The 27,576-nt window shown below is 36.6% G+C and overlaps 1 protein-coding gene across 1 annotated transcript; it reads right to left on the bottom strand.

Moving 5' to 3' along the window:
- Positions 1 to 371: 371 nt before the first annotated feature.
- Positions 372 to 15,232, bottom strand: Tnmd (tenomodulin). The gene is made up of 7 exons (XM_026410510.2): positions 15,089 to 15,232; positions 14,794 to 14,925; positions 5,949 to 6,089; positions 5,655 to 5,756; positions 2,508 to 2,661; positions 974 to 1,140; positions 372 to 682 (listed from the first exon to the last, which is right to left on the bottom strand). The coding sequence occupies exons 1-7, from the start codon at positions 15,134 to 15,136 to the stop codon at positions 473 to 475; spliced, it is 954 nt and encodes a 317-aa protein (XP_026266295.1). The 5' UTR covers positions 15,137 to 15,232; the 3' UTR covers positions 372 to 472.
- Positions 15,233 to 27,576: the final 12,344 nt, after the last annotated feature.

Below are 27,576 nucleotides of genomic sequence, written 5' to 3'. Positions count from 1 at the left end.
AAAAATTTTAGTTGTAGATGGACATAAAACCTTTATTTATTTGTTTATTTATATGTGGTGCTGAGGATCGAACCCAGTGCCTCATACATGCTAGGTGAGTGCTCTACCACTGAGTCACAACTGCAGCACCAAGTTATGGGTTTCAGAATTCTTATGTTTTACCTTTTCCTACTCCCAAACCTGAGGATGAAATGCAAACTTGCGTTATTGCCATCCATGTTACGCCGGTGTGCTCCATTTCAGTAACCAGGAATATTCTCAGAAAACACTTACCCAGTGTGTTCAGCAGCAATCAAGCCATTGATGATGATGTAGAAGTTTATTATAACATGAAGAGAGGAATTACCTACAAGTAATTCTAGAGTCTTGGCTACCAGAAGCCAAATGCCTCAGAGGCAGAAATTTATTGAATAGCATGCATTCATTATATTTTAGCTGACAGAAGTTTAAGCATTTGAACTCAAAATTCCTATTAGACCCTCCCCAGCATGCGGGCCACCCACCAGTTGCAAGGCATAATGACACGACAGATGACCCGTCCTCCTTGGTAACAGTATGGATATGGGTAGTAACCTAGTAAAGGTTCACAGACACGTCGGCAATAGCGGTTGCCTCGACGACAGTAAATACAACAATAACCTCTCTCATCCAGCATGGGGTCAAATTCGATTCCATTTTCCGTCTGAAAGAAGAAGACAGTGTTGGAGGGTGAAGTTCACTGGGAATAGGTCCCCAAAAGGAGGGGAGGACTCTATGAATAGGGAGGGGGCTGGTGAGAAGTTCCTTAATCCAATTGTGGAGATAGTATCAATAGAGATCAAAATTGGTTTTGAATGAGCCTCCTGGAGAGTCTAAGTTGTTTAAACATTTGTTAAAACCATATCATTTTTCCAGTAATTGTGATCTGGGGGGTAGTTAAGTTTTGTGAGGGATTTTTTTTTTCTTGTTTAAAAGATTAATGAATGTAACTCACATAGTCGTTTATTGGAAGTTCTTCCTCACTTGCTTGTCTGGTGTGACGAGTCTTCTCCACCTTTACTTGAGGGACCACCCATTGCTCATTTTGTTCAATTCCCTTTTTTTCATTGGTAGGAAAGTGAAGATCTTCACCATCTTCTTCAAAGTCTTGTAACTCAGAAACTAAGATAATAAATATAAGATTATGATGCAATTGTTTTATAAGTGTTTCCGAAAGAAGTGTTTAGGGGAGTAGTAGTTGGGGATAGAGATTTTCATTTTGTCTTCTTATTGATATCATTTAGGCGTGCATGGGCCACTTTCCAAGCTCCTTCTGCTAATATTTTAAGGAGTATTTTCCAAAACAAACCTCACCATTTCCATGCACACAGACTTCTTTACTTGTTTGGCATCAAACATATTGTGTGCTTTGCCTTATTAGTGTACTAAATTAAAAACTGAGGACAAGGGACTTCTGTGTCTCCCACAAATATTTTACACATAATTGTTCAAAAACTATTTCTTGGCTATCTGATTTCATTTGGCATTCTCTGTCTTCCTACCTCTTCCCTTCTCTTTCCTGTCTTAAATTTCTTTAAACCTTCTATTCAAAAATAATCTTGGATTTATAAAAGAGTTGCAAAGATAGAACAGAGTTTCCATATACCCTTAACCCAGTTTCTCCTAATGTTATCTTATATAACCATGATACAATGATCAAAACTAAGAAGTTAGCACTACTACAATGCTATTAGCTAAACTACAGACTTCACTCAGATTTCATCAGTATTTTCATAAATTTCTGTTTTCTGTTCCAGGACACTACATTCCATTCACTTATATATTTTTTTAATTTCCAAAGAAACTGATAGATGCATGTATCCATAAGAGCACCTTCTATTGAGTAATATAGTAATCTATGTTTTTCAGAATTAGGGAGATGAAAGTCTGTGTTAGCTGGACAGAATAAGCTGTCTAAGAACTTTTGCTTTCTCTGGGATGACTAGAATTTGAGGGCTGGACTTTTTTTTTTTTACTCCAGACTTCTAGCCCTCAATTACTTTTTATAGTGATTCCTAAAATAGCCACAAAGACTTTTGTATTATAGTGATTGTCCTATCTTCTTGGGAGAATACCACCATTTGACATAAAGAATCCTTCTTGAGACAACAGAGCATTGTTTTGGTTCTTCTCAATCTTTTGGTTCTTGGATTGGACCTACAGTGGTTGAGCAATAGTGTGGTGTCTCTGCTGCAATGAATATAGATGTGCAAAGAAAGACAGATTAGCTTTTTGCTATCGCTAGTCACATTAGGGTGGTATTACCTTTGCTGAGATACTTAAAAGCCTGTCAGCATTAATTTATCTGATTTATAACTTGGCTGTGAAAAATTCCCGCCTCACTGGCAGTCAGCATATACAATTTCATCCAAGGAGATACAAGCTGATCATTTGTTTTCCTAGAAATGTAGTCACTCAGTGCTGGAAACATGAACCTGTTATCATCTTTGGGAGGAGAAGTAGGAGGAGGTGGGGATAGGGTTACATACCTGCTATTAGAGTGGGATTGATCCAATACATAGTTACATTATCACAAATCTCCAGAATTTTGGAATTTTTTAGAAAGTCTCGGTTTTCAATTGGCTTTTCTGCTGGGACCCAAATCACTGACTGTTCAAAGAAAGTTGTGGTAATTTCTTCATTCTGAAAGTAATTGTTCAGGGTAGGAATTGGAGGAGAAATTAATAAAATGAGTGAGATGTTACAGGATATTGGAAAACAATATGTTTTGAGTCTGAATAACAATTCCAATACTAGGGATGCTGGTGAACTAGCTATGTGTCATTGCATACAATAGGTGCCCTTGGAGGAGTTAACAACTAATCCTTTCTTCCTGGGTCTAATAGCAAAGCTGCTCACTGAAATAAGAGCCTTCTCTGCTATAATTTCACTTGAAGTTGGAAAGGCTTTCCCTCATTTTCTTGGGGCCCCCTGGGCCATGTATGTTACAATTTGAGCTTCTGGAACCCTGAGAAATTTACATTTGTTTTCTCTCTTTTAAATGGCTGTTGTGTCTGCCTTGTTTTAAGCTTACAGTTAGGATTGTGCACAGGATTTGATTTGAAGCTGAAAAAACTCCTGTGATCCAAAGTAGTGACATAAGTTAAATAGCAACTGAACCTAATATTTTGGTTTTAAGAGATTTGTCTGTTAATGGTAAGTCATTGTAGTACAAAATATGTTTTTTATATATTTTAAAGTCTGGTCTCCAGTTTATTACTTCATTGGCCCTACCACTATTTCATACCTTTCATTCTACATACTTAGGTCTTATCTCACTTGAGTGTTTTTGTTTTATGGAGCCTTTCTAATATTGTTAATAATGATACCTTCTCTTCAATTGCTAGTATTACAAATAGTTTTCTTGTATATCTAGCTCTTTCTTGTCATTAAGGCTTTAACATAACCCGCCCCCACTGGGCACTCTTAATAAGGCTTTTTTCTTTTCTATTTTGTTTATTTCTAGCTTTACCATTTTTGTTTATTCTCTGAAATATCCCTTGTGTAATTTTTCCCCAAGCCATTCACAATTTTCAAGTCCTGGCTATTTTGCCCTTGACTCTTGGGATGCATTGAAAGGGACTGTATAAAATGAGGGTTGATATGCTGACTAGCTTTGTTAGCAAAATAAGGGCTATTTATATACCTGCTCTGCATGTTTTACATGCACACACCATGGATATAAGTGGTGAGGAAACTACAGAATCAGAGGTTGTTTTGTCATTCAGGACCAAAAATCTGTTTCTTAAAAATGTGTGTCAATATAAAAAGTAGAATTTTTGAAGACACAGTGATTTTGCTATTATGAGATGAATACATGTGTTGTTTTAAAATTCAGCAAACTTAACTAAAGAATAAATGAGGGCCAAAATGAGAAATTATGGGCCTTTGGCTTTATCTCTTTTGGAAAAATAAATCTATTATATCACTTCAGGCTCTCATTGCTAGGTGCCATGCTCAAAGTCTTATTTGGTAAAAATCATCATATGATATTGCATATTGCTTTTTAATCCTATTGATTCTCATTTCATCTTATCATTGCCTCCTATAGTCATTCCTAATAGTCTAAAACTTGTTCTGTTCCTAAGAAACATCTAACTTAAGTTTAGTTTTAAAAAATCTAGGGGCTGGGGTTGTGGCTCAGTGGTAGAGTGCTGGCCTAGCACGTGTGAGGCTCTGGGTTCGGTCCTCAGCACTACATGGAAGTGGATAAATAAAAAGGTTTTGTGTCCAACTACAACTAAAACATAAATATTAAAAAAACCCTACAAAGTCTGTCACTAACATAGACTTTGGTAACAGAACATCATTATCTTTGGGGATAGTTTTTCTTGGAAATTGTAACAACAAGGTTTGTAATTTCTCTGTCCTAGAGAAGACCAGTAGTAGGCTTCAAGACTTGAGTCAGGAAAAGGAAAAATTGTCCCCATCATCTCCCAAAAAATAAAAGGAAAGGAAAAAGATTAATGAGTAGGTGAGAATTAAGATGAAGATAGTTAGGTGGGAGAAAAGTGACCAAAAAAAGAGGAGACAGGGAAGAAAGAGAGAGGTTTTTATGATATATAGAGATGTCACTGTGTCATTACCATAATCTAATTTTTGATTTGCCAGTTAAAATCTAAACCAAAGTGAATAAAATAAGATGAAACAAATGCTTGGGTTGTTTTTCTTGCTCTAGTAGGGGTGTGCTATCACAATATGACCTTATCTGAAGCTCTCCCTTATCCCCCCACTCATAGCCACATATTGCAATTATAGGTAGGATACCAGGGAAATATAAAAAGCCTCAAGGGTGATAATGGTCATTGTATTTTATGCAACAATGATTCATCTCCCATTAGGCTTTCAGGGCAATTCATTGATTAGACCAGAATTCTAGGGTCCCTCACCCTAACTCAGTAGTGTTTCCAGAGAATTCTTATTACACTGATATTCTTGTCTTCTTTGCTTTTAGCTTTTCCTAGTAAGGAATAATAATAAATGATGTGAATTATTCTATCAGCTGCCAAGCATAAAGCAGTGAGGTGAATACACTGAAATATTTAAAATATAAACAAACATTTATGAAAGAAGTTGCAAGGGGGCTGGGGTTGTGGCCCAGCAGTAGAGTGCTTGCCTAGCATGTATGAGGCACTGGGTTCGATCCTCAGCACCACATAAAAATAAATAAACAAAATAAAGGTATTGAGTAGAACTAAAAAATAAATATTAAAAAAAGAAGTTGCAAGGACCCCAGGTGGTTTTGGTAGTTATTTTTTAAAAATGCTTTACCTTAGGCAAGATTGCTTTTGTTCCTCTGGCTCATCCTTTTTACTAGAAATGATTTGTTTGGGAGCAAGTATATATAATGTTGATGAGTAGTCAGTTGTAAAAATATAGTGCTGCATCAAAAAGTATGAACTTTAGTTTTTTGAGAGGTCTGATTTCAAGTTACTTACTGGCTGTATGACCTTGGGCAATTAACTTTTTGTTTCTGAATTTCATTTTCTATATCAAAAACTGAGAATAACAATAATTGTGCCTATTTATAGGGTTATTCGAGAATCAAATGAGAGTACAGTATTTAGTACATTTGTCACATAATCAGCACTCAGTAAATGATACCTTTTACTACCACTCTTATTATTCTTACGTACCTCATCTATTTCTTCTTCTGGTTCAGAAAATTCAGGAATCACTTTAATCTGAGTTTTGATAAAGCATTTTTGGAGACCTACAAAGTAGATGCCAGTGTATCCCTATAAGACAACAAAACAATAATAAAATTTCCTGATATAGCTACAAATAATGAGTTCCATCATCTCAGTGCTGCAGACTAGCACAATATGAATTCAAAGGAAAATTTTGTCTTGTAACTTATATGAAAATTAATTGACTTAATTACTCTAATATTTTAAGTGGAAGCCTTAGGGTTCAAATATCCAACTTACATTTTTAAAGTCATGTACTTCCAATGTTTCATCAGTGCCATTTCCACTTCTGAATATTTCAGTTCTGGTCATAGGATCAATTTCCATATAAATCTTCCTCTTCTCTCCATTGCTGTAGAAAGTGTGTTCCATGTCATAGGTCTGGGAAAGCAAAGGAAAATAAGCTCTAAGATACTTGGTGCATCCCTTCATAAGATACTTTAATTGGGTAATATCTGGGACACCTTCTCTTTCCAGAGCCTTTGTAGTGAGGTGCCATCTCAGCAGCTTGCTGTTGGGAATTCTCTGAAACTTGAGATTAAAGAGAGGTGCTTTTTGGCACTAGGGTTGGCATTTGGATCCCTTCAGAGCCAATATTTTGTATTCAAGCCAAGTTGCTGAGCTAATTACTAAGAATTCCAACAGTTTTCTTGGCAGCCTCGACTAAAAAGCAAATGATATTCTGCAAACCAGCTTGTAAAGTATTTTCCTCTTGTGTTAAGCAGAGGGATCACCTAAAACCTATGCTGGATCTTTAAGCTACCACTTCCTTTTCCAAGTTCTCTGTGATCTCCTTTCCCAACCATGAAATTCACTTTGGCCAAGAAAGAGATCTGAACACATTTAGTGTGGTTAGGCATTATTCTCTATCCCCAGGGCTTTAATATTGCCTCAACTTTGGGTCTGTCCTTTATAGAATGCATAGATACTTTTCTTGGCCAGTATATTAGGTAACAGTCTTATCCTGTCCTTGTTTCCTTCCTTTTGCCTTTTAAATTCCAGGAAATGTTTATTGTCTTCCCACAGTCTTCTATTTTATAGGCTTACCAAACTCATTTAGTTTAGACCTGGGTCCTATTTTCCAAACCTATTCCACTGTTTTCAAGTTCTCTAGATTATTCTATATATATAGAATCAGTAGCTGTGTCAAGTACAATGCATTAAATAATAGGGACTCTCATGAGAAGAGTCCCTTGGGAAGGATTCTTATCTGTTCTTTCTTGAGTGGCTAAAACAAAACTATAGACTTCCTTCTTCTATCTGAAACAGACAATTCTTTTTCTAAAGACCAAGGGGTCTATTCCCATAAAGTATTCTAGTTTAGGAGAAAATGCAGAACTTACAACCTAGGACATATTTCTAGGTAGAAACAACAAGTCTAGGGAGTTTTCTACCTATCACAAATCAGGCCTGATCTAATGGTGTAATTTGGAAGTCTATCTTCTTCCTGTTGTTAGGAGGCCTTTGTCTGATATTTCTTCATATTCATTTGTCCTTACAAAAAAAGTTGGAAAACTAAAAGCCTGAAAATGCAAATCATCCACAGAGCCAGCGCTGCTTTCTAATGATACAGTTCCCAGTGGCAGCCCCATAGAGCTTGTACTAGTTTAGATTGTTTTTTAGTGTCTGCTGATGTCTGTGACAGCATGTTAGTTTAACCTGGTCAAATTTTCCCCAACTCAAGTAGAAAAACAAGTTGGAAAGATTTGTAGAAACAAGTGTTACTTCAAGTGTGAAAAGTCTAATGTGGCTGCTGAAAAAACAGAGGCAATGTCATTTACCTCTTTGTAGCTCAGCAGTGACTTGGACATGGTTGGCAGTTAAGTATTTATTGAATAAGTATTCCACACCAATGGAATATTCTAATCTTCCTAAAGAAAAATTTTGAACATTGGCAAGGTCTTTTAAAAGATCATTTTAAAAGGGAAGGGGAACACTATTTAAAACCCTCTAGCAACTGCAGAGTTAACTCAGGAAGTCTGGCCTGGTTTGTGATAGGTAGCAAATTCCTTTAGGCTTGTTATTTGCTTCTTCTTATAAATTTGTCCTCAGATCCAGCTTTGCAGCTAGCTGGAGAAGAGAAACTTCTACCTATGGCAACAAATTGAACTCTCAGTTGGCCTGACCTAAGCAAAGGAGAGAGGCATCCACTTCAGATTCAGCCTTGTCAGGTCTCCCAACAGGGGGTCGTTTCCTTAGAAATACTATCCATTGTTGAGACAAATGTTGACACCACTAGCCATTGGGGGCTGGGGTGGGGTGTTTGTTTCATCAGTAGCACCATTGATGGATTATCACATGGAAAAATTAGGTTAGAGACTAGGGGATGTTGGACTGCTGCCTACCTGGGCAAAAGAGAAAATATGAACTGTATTTTCAATCATTACTAGAAGACTATGGAACCATACTGGTGACATTTAAAATTTCAGTGTACTTCAGTGGAATGAGTTTTCCTGCACGGTTGGCAATGCACTTTACTTGGACACCTTGCTAGAAGAAAACTATTGGAAACTGTGAAACTCAGCAAATCTTGATTATTTTCAACATTACTGCAAAGAGATTTTTTTCCTTGTTATTTTGTTTTGTTTTGGTGAGAGAGAAAGGGGCCATCCTGATTGTATCCATCAATGACTTTGTTGATTTTATGTTAGTAATGGTAGGTTGTAGAGTGGGATGGTAATGACTTCATTTGGGTGTGAATCCCTGGTGGGGGGTAGGAGTGGGAGCTATGTATTCACCCAGATGGAATTCCACTATCAAAGGTGTCCTTTTGGAACAGACTGTCCTTTGTCTAGGAAGATGATGCCGGTGACTCACTTTGGACTGAGTAGGGATGGGTTTGAGCAAATCCAGACATACTGTCTCGCTTGGGTCCCTGTGGAGCACACTGCTTGGTAATGGCTATGCAAGCTTCACTGGCCCATATGAAGACTGAGCTCATGCCTTTGGCATCAGAAGTACTTTGCTCTCTACTAAGCTCCCTGGCTCGGGGGTTGAGGGTCCTTCTGGATATGAAGAAATAGATGTCTCTGTCCTCTCCAGGAGTAAACTAAAATAAAGACAGGATGGCTGGCCTGAGAGAGATGTGAGTGGGCTCAAGCAGGACATTTCAGACTCGGCTCTGAATTCAGTTTTATTCCAGGAAGGACAGAGCAAGAACAGCATATGATGACCAAGGCCCTGAAAATTGGCAAAGAGGGAAAGTTAATCTTTGGTGCTTCTCTTTTGTGGTGTCTTTTCATATCCTGTTTACTCTGTACCCTCATAGTCTTTTACCATGCTCTTCATATCTCCATCTGTCCCTTTATCTCCTGTCTAGACATCCAAGAATCTCATGATGTTTCAGGTACCTTGTGTAAGAGACAAAAATCAATCTGACATATAATTTCTCATTTAGACATTAGCAAAGGATATTTATTTAAAACTGAGTTCAATACTTCCCTCAAAGGAATGAAGTACTATTGAAGGATTTTAGGCATGATGGCACCAGGAATAGGAGATGTTTGGGAGCAAAGGCATCTTTCCATAACAACTCAAATGGGTTCACACTCCATCCATACATTAAGGCTGGCTTAACTATAAGGTCCAAGATGTTGAAACAGGACAAGAAATACAATAGAGTAGAATATGAACCAGAAGTGAAACAAGGAGATGTGTGGTTAAACTCAGGAAGTCTGAGACCATATGGAGGAGAAACAAACCAATTTCTCTTCCTTTCCCAGGAATTCTGTCCTTTGTCAAGTTAAATCCTCCACTCAGGCAGCAAATGAGCCCTAACATCCCCCTATAACAGTTTTCCCGCCTTTGTTTATAACAGTCTCTGAGATCAGAAAAGAAAGCTTTTTATGAAGAGTAATGCTGCCTCAAACCTCAGTGTGATGGATATGTTTTGGGGGCAAGTAGCTTTAGCCTGTCCTGACAGGGATTTGAGGGAATTTGGCTTAGCTTTGTTTTTTTGAAGCCTGTGATTAATCTAGCTGCTTTTCTCTCCACCTTCATCCTTTACTGTCTGTTTATGAGCTACACTCTCCAAAGGTGAAATACATGCTCAGAATATCTGGCTAGCAAGTATTAGTCTGGAAGGAAGGGAAGGAAAGGTATTGTACCATATTATTACTGATCAAGCCTGTAGGAATTAAAAGGCCTCTGGGTATTTCTATACCAAAACAGAGCAGACAGATTGTTTCTCAAGCAAAGTTGGACTTCTGCAACTTCGATCATCAGCCCTGAAAAAAATTGGCATAAGCAACCAGACATTCCTCTTTTTCAACAAGAAATAGCCATTTATTTCATCTACAAACTTGTGTTAGCTGGGAAGTTTTCCCTTGCCCACAATCCCACCTTTAACTCTTCAATGCAGCTGAAAAATAGTGAAAAGAATCCCCAGACCAGTTTCTAGTCCTAATTGAGCTGTCATATCTACACGCTGTGTGACTTTGGGCAAGTTACTGTATGCCTCTGAAGGCTCAATTGCTATCTCTATCCCTCATCCCTCTCTAGCTGCAATGTTTGATTGTTGGCAGAATCAGTTCTGCTTATATTTGGGCTACTAACTGGCAGGTTGATCATTGGACTGTAACTACCTGTTAATCACCTGAACTACTTCCTCCTACAGCTCCATTTCCACTCTCAGCCACTCAAAGACAGTTCCTTTGAAGGCTTGGGTTCTTTTTGCTGGTGCTATGTAAGGTACTCAGCAAATGCTATCTTAGGAGGACGAAGGAGTAACAATGTGGCCATCATAGCCCTGGTCTGCCTTCATGTATTTGGTGAGAACTGCCCCTGAGTATCCCAGAGTAAGACTAGCTAGCCCAGTGGGAGTTGTATAAGGGTGGACTCGGATCTTGTAATGCTTTAAGAGGAAAAGAAAATAAAACAAAGTCGTCTTTTATAAAATGCTGATGTGGCACCATTTGGTGAAGCTCAGTTCCTCTGCTATAGAGATTCCAGATACATCTCCAACTTTCTCCTTGAGAGAATAAATGTTTTTCCAGTCCCACATTTCACCCACAAAACTGTTGTATATGAAAGCCTGAGAAATCTAGGCAGGAAAGTTGTCTCCCTTGTGTTGTCTAGAGATGAGTGAAGGAAGTTGGTCTTGGGCTAATGCTGATACTAGAAAAACAGACACAAATAAAACTTGACCAAACTTGACAAGAAAGTACTTCTGAGCAAAAGCTTTTCAGCCCAATAAAACTGGGTTTGAAACCCTGGGTGAGAATGTTTTAATGGTCATCTTCAGTTGAAGTGGGGATGAGGAGGGCAGAAGAATGCCGGCCTATCCACATCATTTCTCATTTCATACTGGTAGCATGTAGAAGTTGAAGGAACATCCTCAGGAATATGTTGATAACTGTGTGGGCCTGATGCAATCAATTAGCTCTGAAGTCACCAGGCAGTTCCTGTGCATGGCAGGAAGGACCCCATTTCATTTATTTAATTTATCATTCTTCTGCCTCATTCCACAAATAATTGGAGGAAAAGAGTACAAAATCTGTGCTATGTTTATAAACTGCTGATATATGACCTGGCCTTTTTCTAATTTGTTTTCTCCATGTTGCATTCATTATCCAGGGTGTTGGCTTCTAAATGTTTTAAGTTAAATGGGAAACACCAGGAGCTTTTAAAACCAAGAATGTTTCTCTTGTGAATATGCTTTAAGGATCCCAGGGCAGTCACTGTCTGGGAGTGAAATCTTAATGTGATGTTGTTTCAAAATTGCTGGGACTGAATAGGTCTCTTTTGCTGGGATAAGAAAGCTGAGTACAGAGCCTGATGGACCTGGCTGACATTCAGCTCAAGTAGCTCCTATGCATGCTGAGGCTCAGGGGGCCTGGAGCCTAGAAGGAAGTACAACAGCTTACCAGGAGTTAGTCTTTTTTGTTTCATTTTATTTTGATTTCTTTCTCTCTCGGGTGTGTGTGCCCATGTGCACAGACACAGAAAATGCATTCTTGAAGTATGTGTGGAGGCAAACATGGCTTCCTTTCCCTCTGGTATCAGAAATCTGGATATTTTGTACACACTAATATAGGAGGGAGGGAAGGACTTACTAGAATGGAAATGTCAACAGCAGATGTAGGATGTTAAATAAACACTGTTTATTATAAACAGATGTTGTAAAACAAAATAAAAAGGAGATGTGGTGGAGGCTAGAGGAGCAAACACTAAGAGCTTGGAGGAAGCCCAGGACAACAAAGAAAATCACTGCCATCAATAAGCACGATAACATCAATAGTTCTGTCTACCAAGGGCCCCGTAGTCCCCCAGGAGTCTCATAGGCTTATCAAAGAAAGTAATGAAGAGCTTGGGTTAAAATCTTCTATTATTTCTTGCTATATTATACTCTTTTTTAAGAGTACTTTTCAGTTTCAATGGACCTTTATTTTATTTATTTATTTTTATATGGTGTTTTGAACTCAGTGCCTCATACATGCTAGGCAAGCACTCTGCCACTGAGTTACAACCCCAGCTCCAAAGAAGAAACTAAGGTTTTTTTTTTTTTTTTTTTTTTGTGTGTGTGTGTGTGATGCTGGGGATTGAACCCAGGGCCTTGTGCATGCAAGGCAAGCACTCTATCAACTGAGCTATATCCCCAGCCCCTAGACCATACTCTTAAGGGGAGTCTTAAATTTGTGCAAGGTATCTGGATCCTTTTTCTCTGGGAATCTTCTTCCAGACTAATCTGATTAATCATTGATTCTCAGGATTCCTAAATACACTTGGAGGCAGGGGCTTATTCTGAGTCTTAGCCATTGGGAACATGGATGGTCTCTTGGGTTTCTTTTCTGAGACTTTGAAGGTAGTAGAGGATTGAATAAAGCATCTTTTAGTTTGTATATCCACCTGGTCTCCTAGTTTACAAAAGACCCAAGCTGATCTGTGGTGAAAGCCAGGACTTAGATATCAAAAACAATAAATTGAAACTCCCCATTGGAATGGAAAACAAACAACCTTTGTTTATAGTGGAAAAACTTGCCCTAGGAGACATCTATTGTCTTTTATCTGGATTGCTTCAAAATAGCTTTGTTCATTTCTGAGAATTCCTTTGCTGACAATCACATCCCAAGATGGATTACTTCATGAAAGACTTGAATTTTTTTAATAAACTTTGTTCAGTAGCATATCCTACCTTTTCTATGTATATATTGAGCAAGTTTTACATTTGGTTTAAGAATTTCAGAATTTGTCTTTAGCATTCATTAAGAAAAAACCTGGAATGAGAAGCAAAGATGATGTAATAGGGAAGTAGAGGAGACCAGGAACCCTACTAGTCATTTATAGTTGCACGGAGGCAAATAGTACTATAAGTTTAGAAAAACACATAAATTCTTTAAGAATAGCATTTGCAGTACCAAAGGCTACAAAGGCTACAATAAAACAAGAAATGCCATCTAGCCCCCTATTTAGGCAGGTGTGTATGGATGGTCAAAGGGATTGGTTTCCTACTACATCCAGTTAAGTACATTATAGCCATGGAGAACAAAAAAGTTTTTTATCCTCTAACTCATGTATACTTTTTGAAAGGATCCAAGATTCAATTTATGGGGCAGCATGTCACCTTGAGAATTAGTTAAGTGGCACCAAAATTATATCAGAATGCATTTTGGCACTCTCATTCATTTGCTATTTCCTTCCTAATCTTGATTGCTTTGTGCATTCTGCTAGTCTGAACACAGGTGGCTTCTCTAGAAAGGCACCTAAGCAGTAATAGTTCAGAAGCAGTGTGTGCGTGGTGTGTGTGTGTGTGTGTGGAGAGGGGAGGAGAAGAGGATAACTATAGGCATTGGGTGATGCCTGAAATCTCTTCTGGAACAAGGTATAAATAAAAATGCAAATAAATAAAGTAGGCTGGTTTGCTCTCCCTCCTACTTAAACTTGATAAGGTATCTTTTGAGAATAAATGGTAGGCAAAGGTGTAGAAGCTGAAGGTAGCTATGCTTTACTTTTCTCTTTTTTGGGGGTACACTTAGCCACAATTTATTTTCTATTTTCCCCTGTGCCTCTCCTTCCCCATTTACTCATATTCTTTCCTCTCTGCTCCTATCACTCCTTTGGCTCCTAATGGTCCATGCCAGCCCATTTTCTTCTTGTCTCATTCTCCCTCCTGGAACTGTGCCTTTTCTTCCTTAACATCTGTTACCAAATATAAGTGATCATCTCATGACAACAAATTAACCACAGCAATAGCAGCAGTAGCAACAACAATAACCCACACACAGAGAGAAAAGATGGCAAAACCAGAGAACCATCTTTATATCTTATAGTTTGTATATTTATTAATTCTCCTTCAAATGGAAATTGCTAGCATGAAAGGATTCTGGTTTTATTGGGGTCACATCTAAATTGGCCCATTTGTGAGTCCCAAAATAACAAAAACACTAAAGTGCACTAATACAAAGTACAATGGTCAAACAATCTTTACTGAATGACCCCAATATTGCAAGCTTTCTGAGATATCTATGATTAATGACTTGGTGTTACGTGCTTCTACTTTCTGGCATTACTATCTCAGTGGGGCAGTGATGATTGTGGCTTGTGAGAAGCTGAAAAGCTCTAGCTTTTTAATCATAAATAAATGCAATCAGGCATACAAATTGCTTCTTATAAAAAAGGAGCTTGTTGTCTGTCCTCACAACAGATGCATTAAGTCAGAAACATAATCCCTGAAAATTCTTTGCTGCCATTTCTGGTGGTTTGTCCTTATGTGGTGGTATAATTACTTTTCCATCAGTTTCTGCCCAGATAATTGAAAGAAAGATGGAAAATATTTTTTTCCTAACAGTAAAAAATTTGCTTCTAGGAGGAGACTTAACTCCTTAAAGCCAAAGTATTATAAAAGAATGGGCAAACCTACATCTTATCATTACTAACTAAAATGCAGAAGACAATTTTACCCCTAACAAAATTATTAGAAAAATAAAAGAGAGCAAAATCTTGATTCACTTTTTCACACCAGAAAATAAACACAAAAAGGACTTAATGATTTTTTCATTTTCAGAGTAATTTACACGTCAACCACTGGTTAATTTTAATCAACTCAGTACAGAAACACTGGATAGTGACATACATTTACTTTACTTACTTTCTTGGGTGCTTCTGGCCAGAAGTGCTTGCTCCCCCAAAACAGGACAATCAGAGTTAGGGCCAAGATACCGATCACCAGTCCGCAAATCTTAAGTGATTTACATATCTTCTTGGATTTAAAAGCTTCTGCCTAAGCAAAGAACAGAGAGAATGGAACAATACACAATAATCCTCAAAATAGCAAGCCATAATTCAGTCTCCTTTGATTTCACTTTCTAATGTTCACATTGCAATTTGATAAATCTACCAAACCATGCTTCTGCTCAAAAGGGAAAAAATATGAATCAACTTACATTTAGGATGTGACAGTCCTCACAGTTCTCCGGAGGATTCTTTGCCATGGTCTCTCAGCACACAGTACTCCTTCCCTGCTTTGAGAGGACTGAGAGACCACTGCTGAGGTGGAGTTGCAAGTGAGTCGGCTAACAGATGCCAGAGGAGAAGCTGAATTTATATGGCTCAAATATGTCATACCAGAGCCTGAGGGAGCCCAGGGGGCTCCTGTGCTGCGATTTGTTACATAGATATACCCATATATGTATATAACTTCTGTGCACAGAATTCCATCCAGAATGGCAAAGACAGAAGGTTATAATGAAAACTATTGTCCTGAGGGTTGGGTTGGAAGGGGATCAAGCCTAGGACACATTGAAATGATTTTTTTTTGCTATGAACTTAAAATATCAGTGGCAAGACATGCTGCACACTCCAGAAATAAGCAAACAAAATAAAAAGGAATGGAGTTCTAATTTCAATTTTATTTCATTCAACAAATATTTATTGTAGGGATATTAAATGTCAGGCACTGTGCTTGGTGTTGGAGATCCATAAATGAATAAAATAGTGCCTCCTTCACTATGTAAAAGCTCTTGGAGAACTGAGATCAATATGTATTCACCTAATTAGAACTAAAAACAGGATAAAATAAAGACTATTTTTAATCTCTCTCTCTCCATTCTGTGTCTCTGATTATTTTTCTTTCCTGGGTCCTCTTCCTCAGTCGGTTCTTTAATGCTGATATTTATTATGCTTGTTTCTTCCACTGTTTTTCATCCTCATGCCTAATCACTCATTAAGTTTAGTCAATTCTGCATCTAAATTATCACCACAATCTTTTTCATTCATAAACCACATTCATTATAGTTCTGTCCTTCTTCTCACTTTACGTATACTTCTTAGATGATCTCATTCACTCATACAGTTTAAAATATCACTTATATATCAATGATATCCAAATCTGTACCCAAACCCAGTTCTGTCTTTCCATTTCAAAATCATTTGAACATCTCTACCTGGATGTACCTCAAGAACCTCAAACTCGAAATTTTCTATATCAAACTCCTCTTCCAAAACTTTCTTGCCCCAGCCTACTTTCTTTCCCATACTTCCAATACTGGTTGGTGGCTATCTTATTTTTCTGTGGCTGCCATAGCAGAGTATCACTGACTCAGTGGCTTAAGTAAGAGGAACTTATACTCTGATGGCTCTAGAGGATAGAAGTCCAGAATCAATATGTCAGCCAGGTTAGTTTCTTTTGAGGACTCTCTCCTTGGTTTGTGGATGGCTGTCTTCATGTTCACATGACTTTTTCCTTCCATATGAGTTTATATCCTGATCTCTTCTTATAAGTATACTAGTCATATTGGGTAAGTGATCATTTACATAACCTCATTTTATTTTCATTACCACTTTGAAGGCCCTATTTCCAAATACAGTCAAATTCTGAGATAATTGGGGGTAAGACTTCAGTATATGAATTTTGAAAAAACATGATTCATCCCTTAACAGTGGAACAATCACACAATCTTCAAATCAGAAATCTGAGGGTTGTCGTAGATTTTCCTCTATCACAATATTTTTATCCAATCAGTCACTAGGTCCTATCCATTCAAACTTGTTAGGCATTATATCCTCTGTATGCTCACTTCTAGAACCTTAGTTTAGGTTACCATCCTCTCTGAAGAGTCTCAATTCCATATATCTCACCCAGGCTCCTTTCCTGAGGCTGCAGATTCATGTGTCCACTTAACTTGCTAGATATATCAGTTGATCATATGAAATATTTATCAAATATTATTTGTTCCCAATTGAATTAATTATATCCCCTTCCTGTATTGGAATCCCAATATGGGAATTATGGGAAAAATACTCTTTTATATTACCTCTTCACTAAATATCATAACGGTCAATCTTTAGAATAGAAATTTCTGAAAGATCCTTGATTTCTTCCACTCTTATACATCCTCATGCCTAATTGCCCATTAAGTTCACTCAATTCTGCCTCTAAATTATCACCACAATACTTTTCTCTCCATCTTCAATCTCTACTGCCTTATTCAAGGGTCTATAGCTACTTTTATTGTTGTAATAGAATTTTGTTTACCTTATCTCTAGTCCATTGCCTCCACAGTGTTTTTTACTGAGACGTAAATATGAGGATAGTCTCTCCTCTGCCTAAATCCTTCAATGTATATTTATTGTCTATAAAATCCAAGCCACTGGGGCTGGGGCTGGGGCTTAGTGGTAGAGTGCTCTTCTAGCCCGTGTGGGGCCCTGGGTTTGATCCTCAGCACTACTCCTAATAATATCCTGGTTTTGCTATAGAAGGGGGAAACATATAGGGAAAGAAACATCTAGTTTCTTCCTTAAGGGCTATGGCAAGGATTTGAAGTTTATTCTAAGAACAATGGGAATTCATTGAAAGACTCAAGGAGAATTCCTATTATATTTATTAACATCTTTTTGGCTGCTGTGAGAAGAATGAATTGTAAAGGATCAGGAATCTTTTTTAAAAAAAAATTTTAGTTGTTGATAGACCTTTATTTTATTCATCCATTCATATGTGGTGCTGAGAATCGAATCCAGTGCTTCACACATGCTAGGCAATCGCTGTATCACTGAGCCACAACCCCATCCCAGTATCAGGAATCTTAAAAGGTTGACCAGTTAGGAGGTAATTGAAAGAGATAATTGTGGCTCAGACTAGGGGACTGGTAGCAGAGATGTAGAGAAGTGGACAGATTTGGAATATATTTTAGAGGTAGAGTATTTTAGGTGATGGATAGGATATAGAGGGCAGGAAAAAGAGAAGAATAAGAAATGACTCATAGATATTTGGTTTGTGCATTCAGGTGGAGAGTGGCACCATTCATTGTGATTAGGAAGCACTGAGGAGGACTAGTGTGGGAAAGTGATGAGTATGGATTTGGACATTTTGAATTTGGATTGTCTATGAAGCATCCAAGAGCATATGAGTAGTTTTCAGTGGGAATATATGTCTGGAGCTCAGAAAAACAGTCCTGGAACTGAAATATAGATTTGGAAGCCATTTGCCTTTGGGAAAGCTATAGAAGTTGATAACATGGTTTAGGAAGAGTGTTCAGAATAGCAAGTGTTCAAGACTGAACCCTAGAGAATCTTCACAGTTATTTACTTAAAAACACATTTTTAGAAAAGCTTTTATATTTTTATTATACTCATTATAAAATAATAAAAAATGTGAGAAAATACAAATAAGGGAAAAATCTATATATCCACAAACCAGGAATAACCATTATTATGCCTTAGTTTCATTATCTGAATAAAAGAAGGATTAAAATAGTATCTATTATAAGATTGTTGTGATAAATTAATGAGGTAATTCATTTAAAGTGTATTTTTCCATATCTGGCACATGGTGAATATTTAATAAATTATAGCTTATTTAAGATTAATGAACATTATTCTGGGTATCACTCTTAATATATAGGGTTAATAGTTGGATAGTCAAATTTTAGTAGAAATAATTTGCATGCTATTTAAAAGCAAAATATATTGACAGTGCTGGGGATTGGACCTGGGGCCTTGCACATTCTAGGCAAATGCTCTACCATTGAGCCACATCCTCAGACCTTAAAATTTTATTTTATTTAAGCAAGGGGTCTTGCTATGTTGTCCAGGCTGGCCCCTTAATCCTACCTTCTGCCTTAGCTTCCAGAGTAGCTGGAACTACAGGTACACACCACTGCACCCAGATGAAAGTATAGAAATTTAAAAATGCTTCAATTGAACCTAAGAAAAATAAATCAAAGTGGAAGTAAAGGAATCAATAAACTTCAGATAAATGTTTCCTCTCTTTCAAGGAATTATAGTCTCTTGAAAGACTATTTTAAAGTTAAGATCAAAGAAATGAAATATATGTAGAGGTGTCAGTCCTTATATTTTTATCTTCTTGTTTCAATCTTGATAGTGTTGACTGATTTCCTGCATAGTTGGTTCAGAGCATAGGTTCTGAAGATAGCCTGCTTTGGTTCAAATCAATTCTGCCACTTCCTAGCTTTGTAAAGGTGGGCAAATTATTTAATCTCTGCATTTCTCAGTTTGTTCATCTCTGAAATGGAGATTATAAACTCCCTACTTCATTGGCTTGTTGCAAGGAATAAATGAGTTAATATATGTAAAATACTTGTCATCATGCTATACACATAGCTGTGTTATTATTCTTAACTTCTCATAATTTATATAATTTACATTCTGTTCTCTATCCAGAATTCTGTAAGTTGTTTGGTCTTGTTTCTGTGTTTAAGTGAATCAGTACTCACCACTAGTCTTTTTATCACCACCACCACTTATTTATTCCTAAGATCTTTACTTTAATATTCTTTGGTTGTCTAGATATTATTATCAACTAGCTTTTATTAAGGAAGTGCACATAGTAACTATTATTATGAATATGGAGAAATTATGTTTCTATAGTTTGCATTTCATGAACTTTTGCATACTTGAGACTACCAGTCTGTTGAATGTCAAAACAATGGCATATAAAATTCTTGGGTCTCTTTCTTTCTTTCTTTCTTTCTTTCTTTCTTTCTTTCTTTCTTTCTTTCTTTCCTTCCTTCCTTCTTTTTTCCTTCCTTCTCTCCCACTTCCCTCCCTTTCTTTGTTTTTATTTTTCTTTTTTTGTGGTGCTGGAGATTGAATCCAAGGCCTTGTGCTTGGCAGGCAAGTGGTCTACCACTGAGCCACATCCTCAGCACTTGGGTGTCACTTTCATTCCCTCAAGACTTGGTCAGTATTGCTTCATTGGCTTTTCATATTATATTGAAGGTCACAATAGTCCTTTAACTATGGCCTCTTTATTCATCCTTTTTCTGGTCATATTGCATTGTAGAAATTCCAGTAATAAAAGGTGATGGAGGAGGAGCTGGCAAATAAGATTTAAAAGGAGTGGCCAGGGAAATGGGAGAAAAACACTGAGGTGTTGCAAAAATCAAGTGAATGGCACATGTGACAAAGAAGACAGTGTTCCAGGCAGAAGGAAAACCAGGGGCAAATGCTTGAAACATGAAAGAGAGTGGAATGCTTGAGCAACTGAAAGCATTTTAGTATGGTAGGCATGTTTATATTTTTCCATACAGAAGTATACCTTCACATATAAATAATCTATCAAGAATAGGAAGTAAAAATCCAAATTGTTACCCACATCTACAAGTTCCTAGTATTAACTACTGTTGAGAGTTCCATATTACTTTGTATCAATTTCTATTTTAAAGAAAATATACACTTAATGTGTATATGTGTCTGTATGTACAATTTTCTTTAATAGTTCAAAAGTATATACTTTTATAAAAATGGTTCAGCTAAGGCCTGAATATTTTTGTCCCCTTAAATTCGTAAATTAAAATCCTAACTCCCTCAAAGTGATGGCAATAGGAGGTGGGGCCTTTGGGGTGATTAAATCACATGGGTGTGTAACTTGTTAATGAGATTAGTGCCCTTATAGTCATGCTAAGTGAAGTAAGCCAATCCTAAAAAAAAAACAACAAAGGCTGAATGTTCTCTCTGATAAGTGAATGCTGATCCATATTGGGGAGGGAGGAGGCATGGGAAAAATGGAGGAACTGTGATTGAGCAAAGGGGAGGGTGGGTGGGGAGGGTGCATGGGGGCAGGAAAGATGGTAGAATGAGATGGACATCATTACCCTAGGTATATGTATGACTATACATATGGTATGATGCTACATCATGTACAACCACTGAAATGAAAAGTTGTGCTGCAATTATGCACAAGGAATCAAAATGCATTCTGTTGTCACATATACCTAATTAAAATAAATAAAATTAATTTAAAAAATCTATCATATCAGTTCTAGATTTTATGATAAAGAATCAAGATAGTGCAATGATATTGGGACGTAAATTTGATGTGTAAATAGTGGATGATCAAATATAGGATTTATTTAATTGTTAATATTTTTGTGTGAATTATACTGACAATATAGTGGTTCCATACAGGAGTTCTATAAATATGTAAAATGAGATTTCCATGTTTCTACTTAAAACCTGCATTTAAGTGATCTAAAATCTGTTGTGAATGTGAAATTCACATATTTTTGAAATATTTCATTCTTAAATGCAAAATGTTTTGAAAAAAATGGAATACATTCCTGTAAGAAAGCATTTTTCCTTTCAAAAACAACAACAAAAAAGAAACGGCTCTAGAGACAACCTCACAGCTCTACCACGTGACAGCACTTGTATGAATTAGGAAATAGACTCTCATCAGACACAAAATCTGCCAGTGCCTTAGTCTTGGACTTCTTAGCCTTCAAAATTATGAGGAGTAAATTTCTATTGTTTATAAGTAATCCATTATAAGTGTTCCTGGTCACTGGTGTGGTCGATAGTCACTCAGCTACCTCAGTTGCAGGGGGGTGGGGGTGTGGGGGTGTGGGGGATGGGGGGTGTGGGGTGTGGGGGGTGTGGGGTGTGGGGGGTGTGGGGGGTGTGGGGGTGGGGGGTGGGGGGTGGGGGGGTGGTGGGGTGGGGGAGGTAGAGACACAGTGTCAAATCAACACAGACACCAGGAGCTTAGTGAGAAAGCTGGCTGATTATAAACCACAGTCAACATCCAGCAAGCTCGTTTAATGCGGAAGTGATTACAATTGATATAGAATGCATCTTCGAATCATACATAAGCAAGCAGGTTATACAACATCTAGAAACCAATCATCTTATGATTAATGTAGCCGCACTATGAGGAAGCTCTAAATATTGCTACGTGATGGAAAGCAGTCTGGAAGGATCTTTGTCCCTAAAGGAGGGGGCCTTTTGAGTTGGGGTTTTCATGCCCTGAAGCACCTCTGGATTTCCTGGCCTTGTAGCTTGGCAACACTGACCTCAAGCACTGAGGATGTGGTTTCACTGACTGCTCAGTGCAGAGCTTCCCGACCTGCAGGTGTTCCTGTCAGGCCTGTACAAGCGTAGGTTTTCCTAGCACTGTGAGCTGCTCATAGCTGCTAGCTGCAAACCGAAAGTTACTCCAACAATCCATTTTAAGGTATTTTGTAATAGCAGCCTGAATGGACTAAGATACATTTATATACTTGATTGCCACTTTCTCTTTTCTTCTAGAACTATAACACACAAGTCCTTACTTATTAGTATAAGAATTGATTATTTTATTTATTTATTTATTTTTACGTGGTGCTGAGGATTGAATCCAGTGCCTCACACATGCTAGGCAAGTGCCCAGCCACAACTCCAGCCCAAAAATTGATTCTTAATAGCTCAGTAACATTCCATGAACAATGGGATGTACTTTATTTAACCAGTTATGTATTGATGGATACTTTGGTTATCTTTCTTTTTTGAGATTTTAGAGTGGTGCAAGGAGCTCACTAAGACATTGTAAATATTATTGCCTACTTCTACAAACATTTTTATAATGGAGAGTCTAGTAAGGGTATTTTAGTTTCCCAGAGCTGCCATAAATTACCCAAACTCAGTGGCTTAAAACAACAGAAAACCACTGGTCACTGTGGCACATGCCTGAAATACCAGCAATTCTGGAGAATGAGGCAGGAAGATCACAAGTTTGAGGCCAGCCTCAGCAATTTAGTGAGGTCCTGTCTCAAAATAAACAATAAAAAAGGGGGCTTGGGATATGGCTCAGTGGTGAAGTGCCTTTGGGTTCAATGCCTAACACCACCACCAACAAAAATAAACCCAGAAAATTATTGTTTCCCAGTTCTGGAGGCTAGAAGTCCTAAATCAAGGTATTGACAAGGTCATGCCACCTCTTAAGGCTCTAGGAAAGAATCCATTCTTGCTTTTTCCTAAGTTCTACGGCCCCTAATGATCCTTAGCATTCATTGGCTTATGGCGTCATCACTCCAATCTCTGTTCTCTATCTTCACATGGCTTTCCTCCCTGAGTGTGGATCTGTTCATCTCCAAATCTTCTATATATTAAGAACAGTAGTCATTTGACTTAGGGTACACCTTGATCTAGTATGATTTCACTTTAACTTGCTAACATCTGCGAAGACACTATTTCTAAATAAGGTCCCATTCACAGGTACTGGGGTTTAGGTCTTTAACATATTTTTTTTTGAGAATACATTTAAATTTGCTACCCAGGGGAATTTTGAGTCATTAAATGCATATATTGAGACCTTATAAATACAACCATATCATCTACAAGAGGTTGCACACCTATTCTATGTATGAGAGTTCAGTCATGTGCCATATAACAATGTTTCAGTCAAATATGGACAGCATATATGACAATGGTCCCATAAGATTATAAGGGAGTTGAAAAGTTCATATAGCAACTTTGTAACCTTTGTAACATCATGTGCAATGCATTACCCACTTGTTTGCTGTTGTAAACAAACATTTTACAATGCTAGTCATAAAAGTTTTGCACATAGAATTGTGAACAATACATAATACTTAATGATCATTATAAACCACTGTTACTGGTTCATGTATTTACTATACCATACCTTCTATTGTTATTTTAGAGTGTACTCATTCTGCTTATAAAAAAAGTTTCCTGTAAAATAATATGCTATGTTAAACAAGCAGAGCTTCATACATCTGCTACTTATGGCATCTCTTGACTGCATCAAGAGGCCAAATTACAGTTTGTGTAAGTACACTGTATGATGTTCACACAGCATAAAGACAAAATTGCCTAATGATGCATTTCTCAGTATGTATTCATGTTATTAAATGATGTATGGCTATGCTTATTTTGCTGTACCTTTTTCAGCTGAGTTAACACTATTTATCTTTAATATTTTTTATAATATGAGAGGCTGAAGAAATGGTCTCATTTTAATTGCAGTACTGTTCATATTTCTTCTGTGAATTTCTTGTTAATATCCTTTACCCAATTCTATTGTTTTTAAATTTAATTTGCTATTGATATATAATTCACAGACCATAAATTTCACCATTTAAAAATGTATGATTCAATAGTTCTTAGAATATTCATAAAGGTGTGCAGCTATCATGGGTATCTAATTCCAGAACATCTTCATCACCTCCCAAAGAAACTTTATATCCATTACCAATCAATCTCTCCTTTCCTCTTTCTCCAGCTGCTGACAACCGCTAATCTTCTTTTTGTCTCTGTGGATTCGCATAGTCTGGACATTTTATGTGAATGTGATCATATGGTACGTGATCTTTTATGATTGCTTTCTTTCACTTAACATAATGTTTTCAAGGTTTATCCATATATCATATAAAATTATTTAATTATTTGTTAATACCAAACAATATTCCACTGTATGAATATACTGCATTTTGTTTGATCATTCAACTGAAGTTGGCATTGGCTTCCTTATTCTTCTTGGTTATTATGACTAATGCTGCTATGAACACTCAAGTACAAGATTTTGTGTGAACATATGTTTTTAAATTCTCTTGAATGTTTACCTAGGAGTGGAATTTCGGGGACATATGGTAACTATGTTTAACTTTTTGAGGAATGACCAAAGTATTTTCCATAATGACTGAATCATATTATATTCCCATCAGCAATGCACAGAGGTTCCAATTTCTCTACATCCTTGACAACACTTCTTATTGTTCATTTATTTTCATAGCCATCCTAGTGGGTGTGAAGTGGTATCCCAGGATGGTTTAATTCACATTTCCTTAATTACGAATGGTATTGAATATTTTCATGAGCTTATTAGCTATTTGTATATATTTTTAATGTTTACTCAAATCTTTTGTCTATTTTAAAAGTTGTTCTTATTATGGAATTCTAAGACTTTTTCTTATATATTTTGAGTAAATCCCTTGTTAGATAAAAATTGCAAATATTTTCTCCAATTTTATAGGTTACCTTTTCACTTTCTTGATAATGTCCTTTATATAGAAAATTTTGATTTTGATTAATTTCAATTTAAGCATTTATTTTTTTCTTTACCTGTGCTTTAGGAATCATATTTAAGATTATTTTTAAGTTTAACTCATGAATATTTATCTCAATATTTTTTTTCTGAGTTTTATAGTTTTAGCCTTTGCCTTTAGGTCTTTGATCCATTTTGAGTTACTTTTTGTGTGGTATGAGGAAGGGAATCCAAATTCATTCTTTTGTATATGTATATTTAGCTTTCAAAGCATCATTTATTGAAAAGACTGATCTTTTACCATTGAACAATATGGTTACCCTTGCCAAAATCATTTGACCATTTATGCAAGAGATTATTTATTGGCTCCTTATTCAACCGTTTTTATAAATCCGCCTTTATTTCACTGTCAAAATATCTTGATCACTATAGTCGTTGGAAATCAAAAGATATGAGTTGTTTAATGTTATTCTTTTTCAAGGTTGTTTTGGCTCTTATAAGTTCTGTGCATTTCCATATGAATTTTAGGATAAGTCCATTAATTTCTAAAAAAAAAAAAAAAAAAAAAAGAAAGCTGTTAGAATTTTGATGGAGATTGCTTTCAATTTGTAGATCAACCTGGGGAATATTACCTTCTAAACATGGGATGCCTTTGCATTCATTTATGTCTTTAATTTTTTTTCAATTATGCTTTCTAGTTTCTAGTGCATTACTGTGATTACATTTAAAACACCCCCTAAGTGTTTATTCTTTTGTACAGTTATAAATATAATTATTTTCTTTTTAAAAATACTAGATTAATTTTACCAATTTACATCTTTTTTACAAAATAACTTTGTTTTATTTATTTATTTTTATTTAGTGCCGAGAATCGAACCAAGGGCCTTATATGTGCTAGGCAAGTGTTCTACCACTGAGCCACAACCCCAGCCTCTAGAATTATTTTCTTAATTTAAATTTTGAATCATTCATTTTTGGTGTATAGAAATACAAATGGACTTCTGTACAGGTGGTCTTTGACTTATGATGGCTTGATTTATGATTTTTTAACTTTATGATGGTTTGAAAGCAATACATGTTCAGTAGAAACCATACTTCAAAGTTTAAATTTTGATTTTTTTCCCAGGCTAGTGATATGCAGTAAAATACTCTCTTTCAATGCTGGTCAGCAGCAGCAAGCTGCAGCTCCTTGACAACTATGTGATCTGAACAACCAATACTTGAGAGTATACTGGGTTGCCAGTTTTTTTTGATACAAGTATTCAATAAATTACATAAGATATTTAATACTTTATTATCAAACAGGCTTTGTGTTTGATGATCTTGTCCAACTATATGCTTATATAAGTGTTCTGAGCATATTTAAGGTAGGCTTGGCTGAACTATATTAGATAGGTTACATGTATTAAATGCATACTTAACTTACAATACTTTCAATTTATGATGGGCTTATTGGGACATGATAATATGACAAATTGAGGATTATCTGCATTGATTTCATACTCTGAAACCTTGCTGAATTTGTTTATTAGCTTCACTAATTTTTAGTGGTGTAGTCTTTGGGGTTTTCACTTCTGGATCCTGTCCTATGCAAACAGAGATGTATTTAGTACTTCCTTTCCAATCCTGATGCCCTTCCTTCCTTTCCTTACTTGTCCTGCTTTGATCTTCCAGTAGATCTACTGGATTTTTCAAATTCAGTTTTGGATATGCTGATTTATAGGTCCTTGGGAGTCATTCAAGTAGAGAAGTCAAGTAGATGATCTGCTATTCGGGCACTAAGAGAAATTTGGGATGGAGAGTCATACTTAGTAGATGTTAACATAGCGATGGTAATTAACACTCTTGGAAAAAATGACCTTGCCCAAGAAAAGTATTTAGAATGAGAAGAGTTACCTGGAACAGAGTCCTAGAGATCAAAATCCAATAAGGAGTGGAAACAGAAAGAAAAGTTCACAAAGGAAGCTGAAAAAAAAAATCACTGATAAAATGATATGAGTTATATCTCAAAAGCATAGTGTAATGGAAGCTAAGGGATCAAGGAGTAGAGAAGGTCAGTAATGTGAAGGGGATTAAAATAATGGCTACTGGGGTAGATTAGAGTATGTTAAAAAGCTTAAGGAACAAAACTTTAAGGTGCTGTAAAGGGGATGGTAAGATGCTGAATATAGAGCCCATATAGGTTTTTCAGTTACCAAAAACATACTATTTTTGGAATTGCATTATATCTAAATTTCCTTTGTATTGTTTATACCTTTTGATGCAGTTAAAAATTCACTGTAAGGGAACTCTTTTGCTTGAAATAATTTGTTTTAATGAGCCATATATGAGCCAGTTCTAGGTAAAAGAGTCCTGATCTAGTCTCTCTACCTCAGAGTTTTTCAAAGTATTTCTGACTTGTATTAGAGTAACTAGAGAGGCTGGAGTTGTGGCTCAGTGGTAGAGTGCTCAACTAGCATGTGCAAGGCCCTAGGTTCGATCCTCAGAACCACATAAAAAATAAAACAAAATAAAGATATTGTGTGTCCATCTACAACTAAAAACTAAATATTTTTTAAAAAGAATCACTAGAGATATTTAAAAATATAGATTGATTATCATTATTATAGACCTACTGATTGACAACCTCATGATTAATACCCTCAAATGTGC

The sequence above is a fragment of the Urocitellus parryii genome, chromosome X, assembly GCF_045843805.1.
Source record: "Urocitellus parryii isolate mUroPar1 chromosome X, mUroPar1.hap1, whole genome shotgun sequence".
NCBI classification, from domain to species: Eukaryota; Metazoa; Chordata; class Mammalia; order Rodentia; family Sciuridae; genus Urocitellus; species Urocitellus parryii.
Note: the sequence above shows the minus strand (reverse complement) of the source record. Positions and strands in the feature narration are given on the sequence as shown.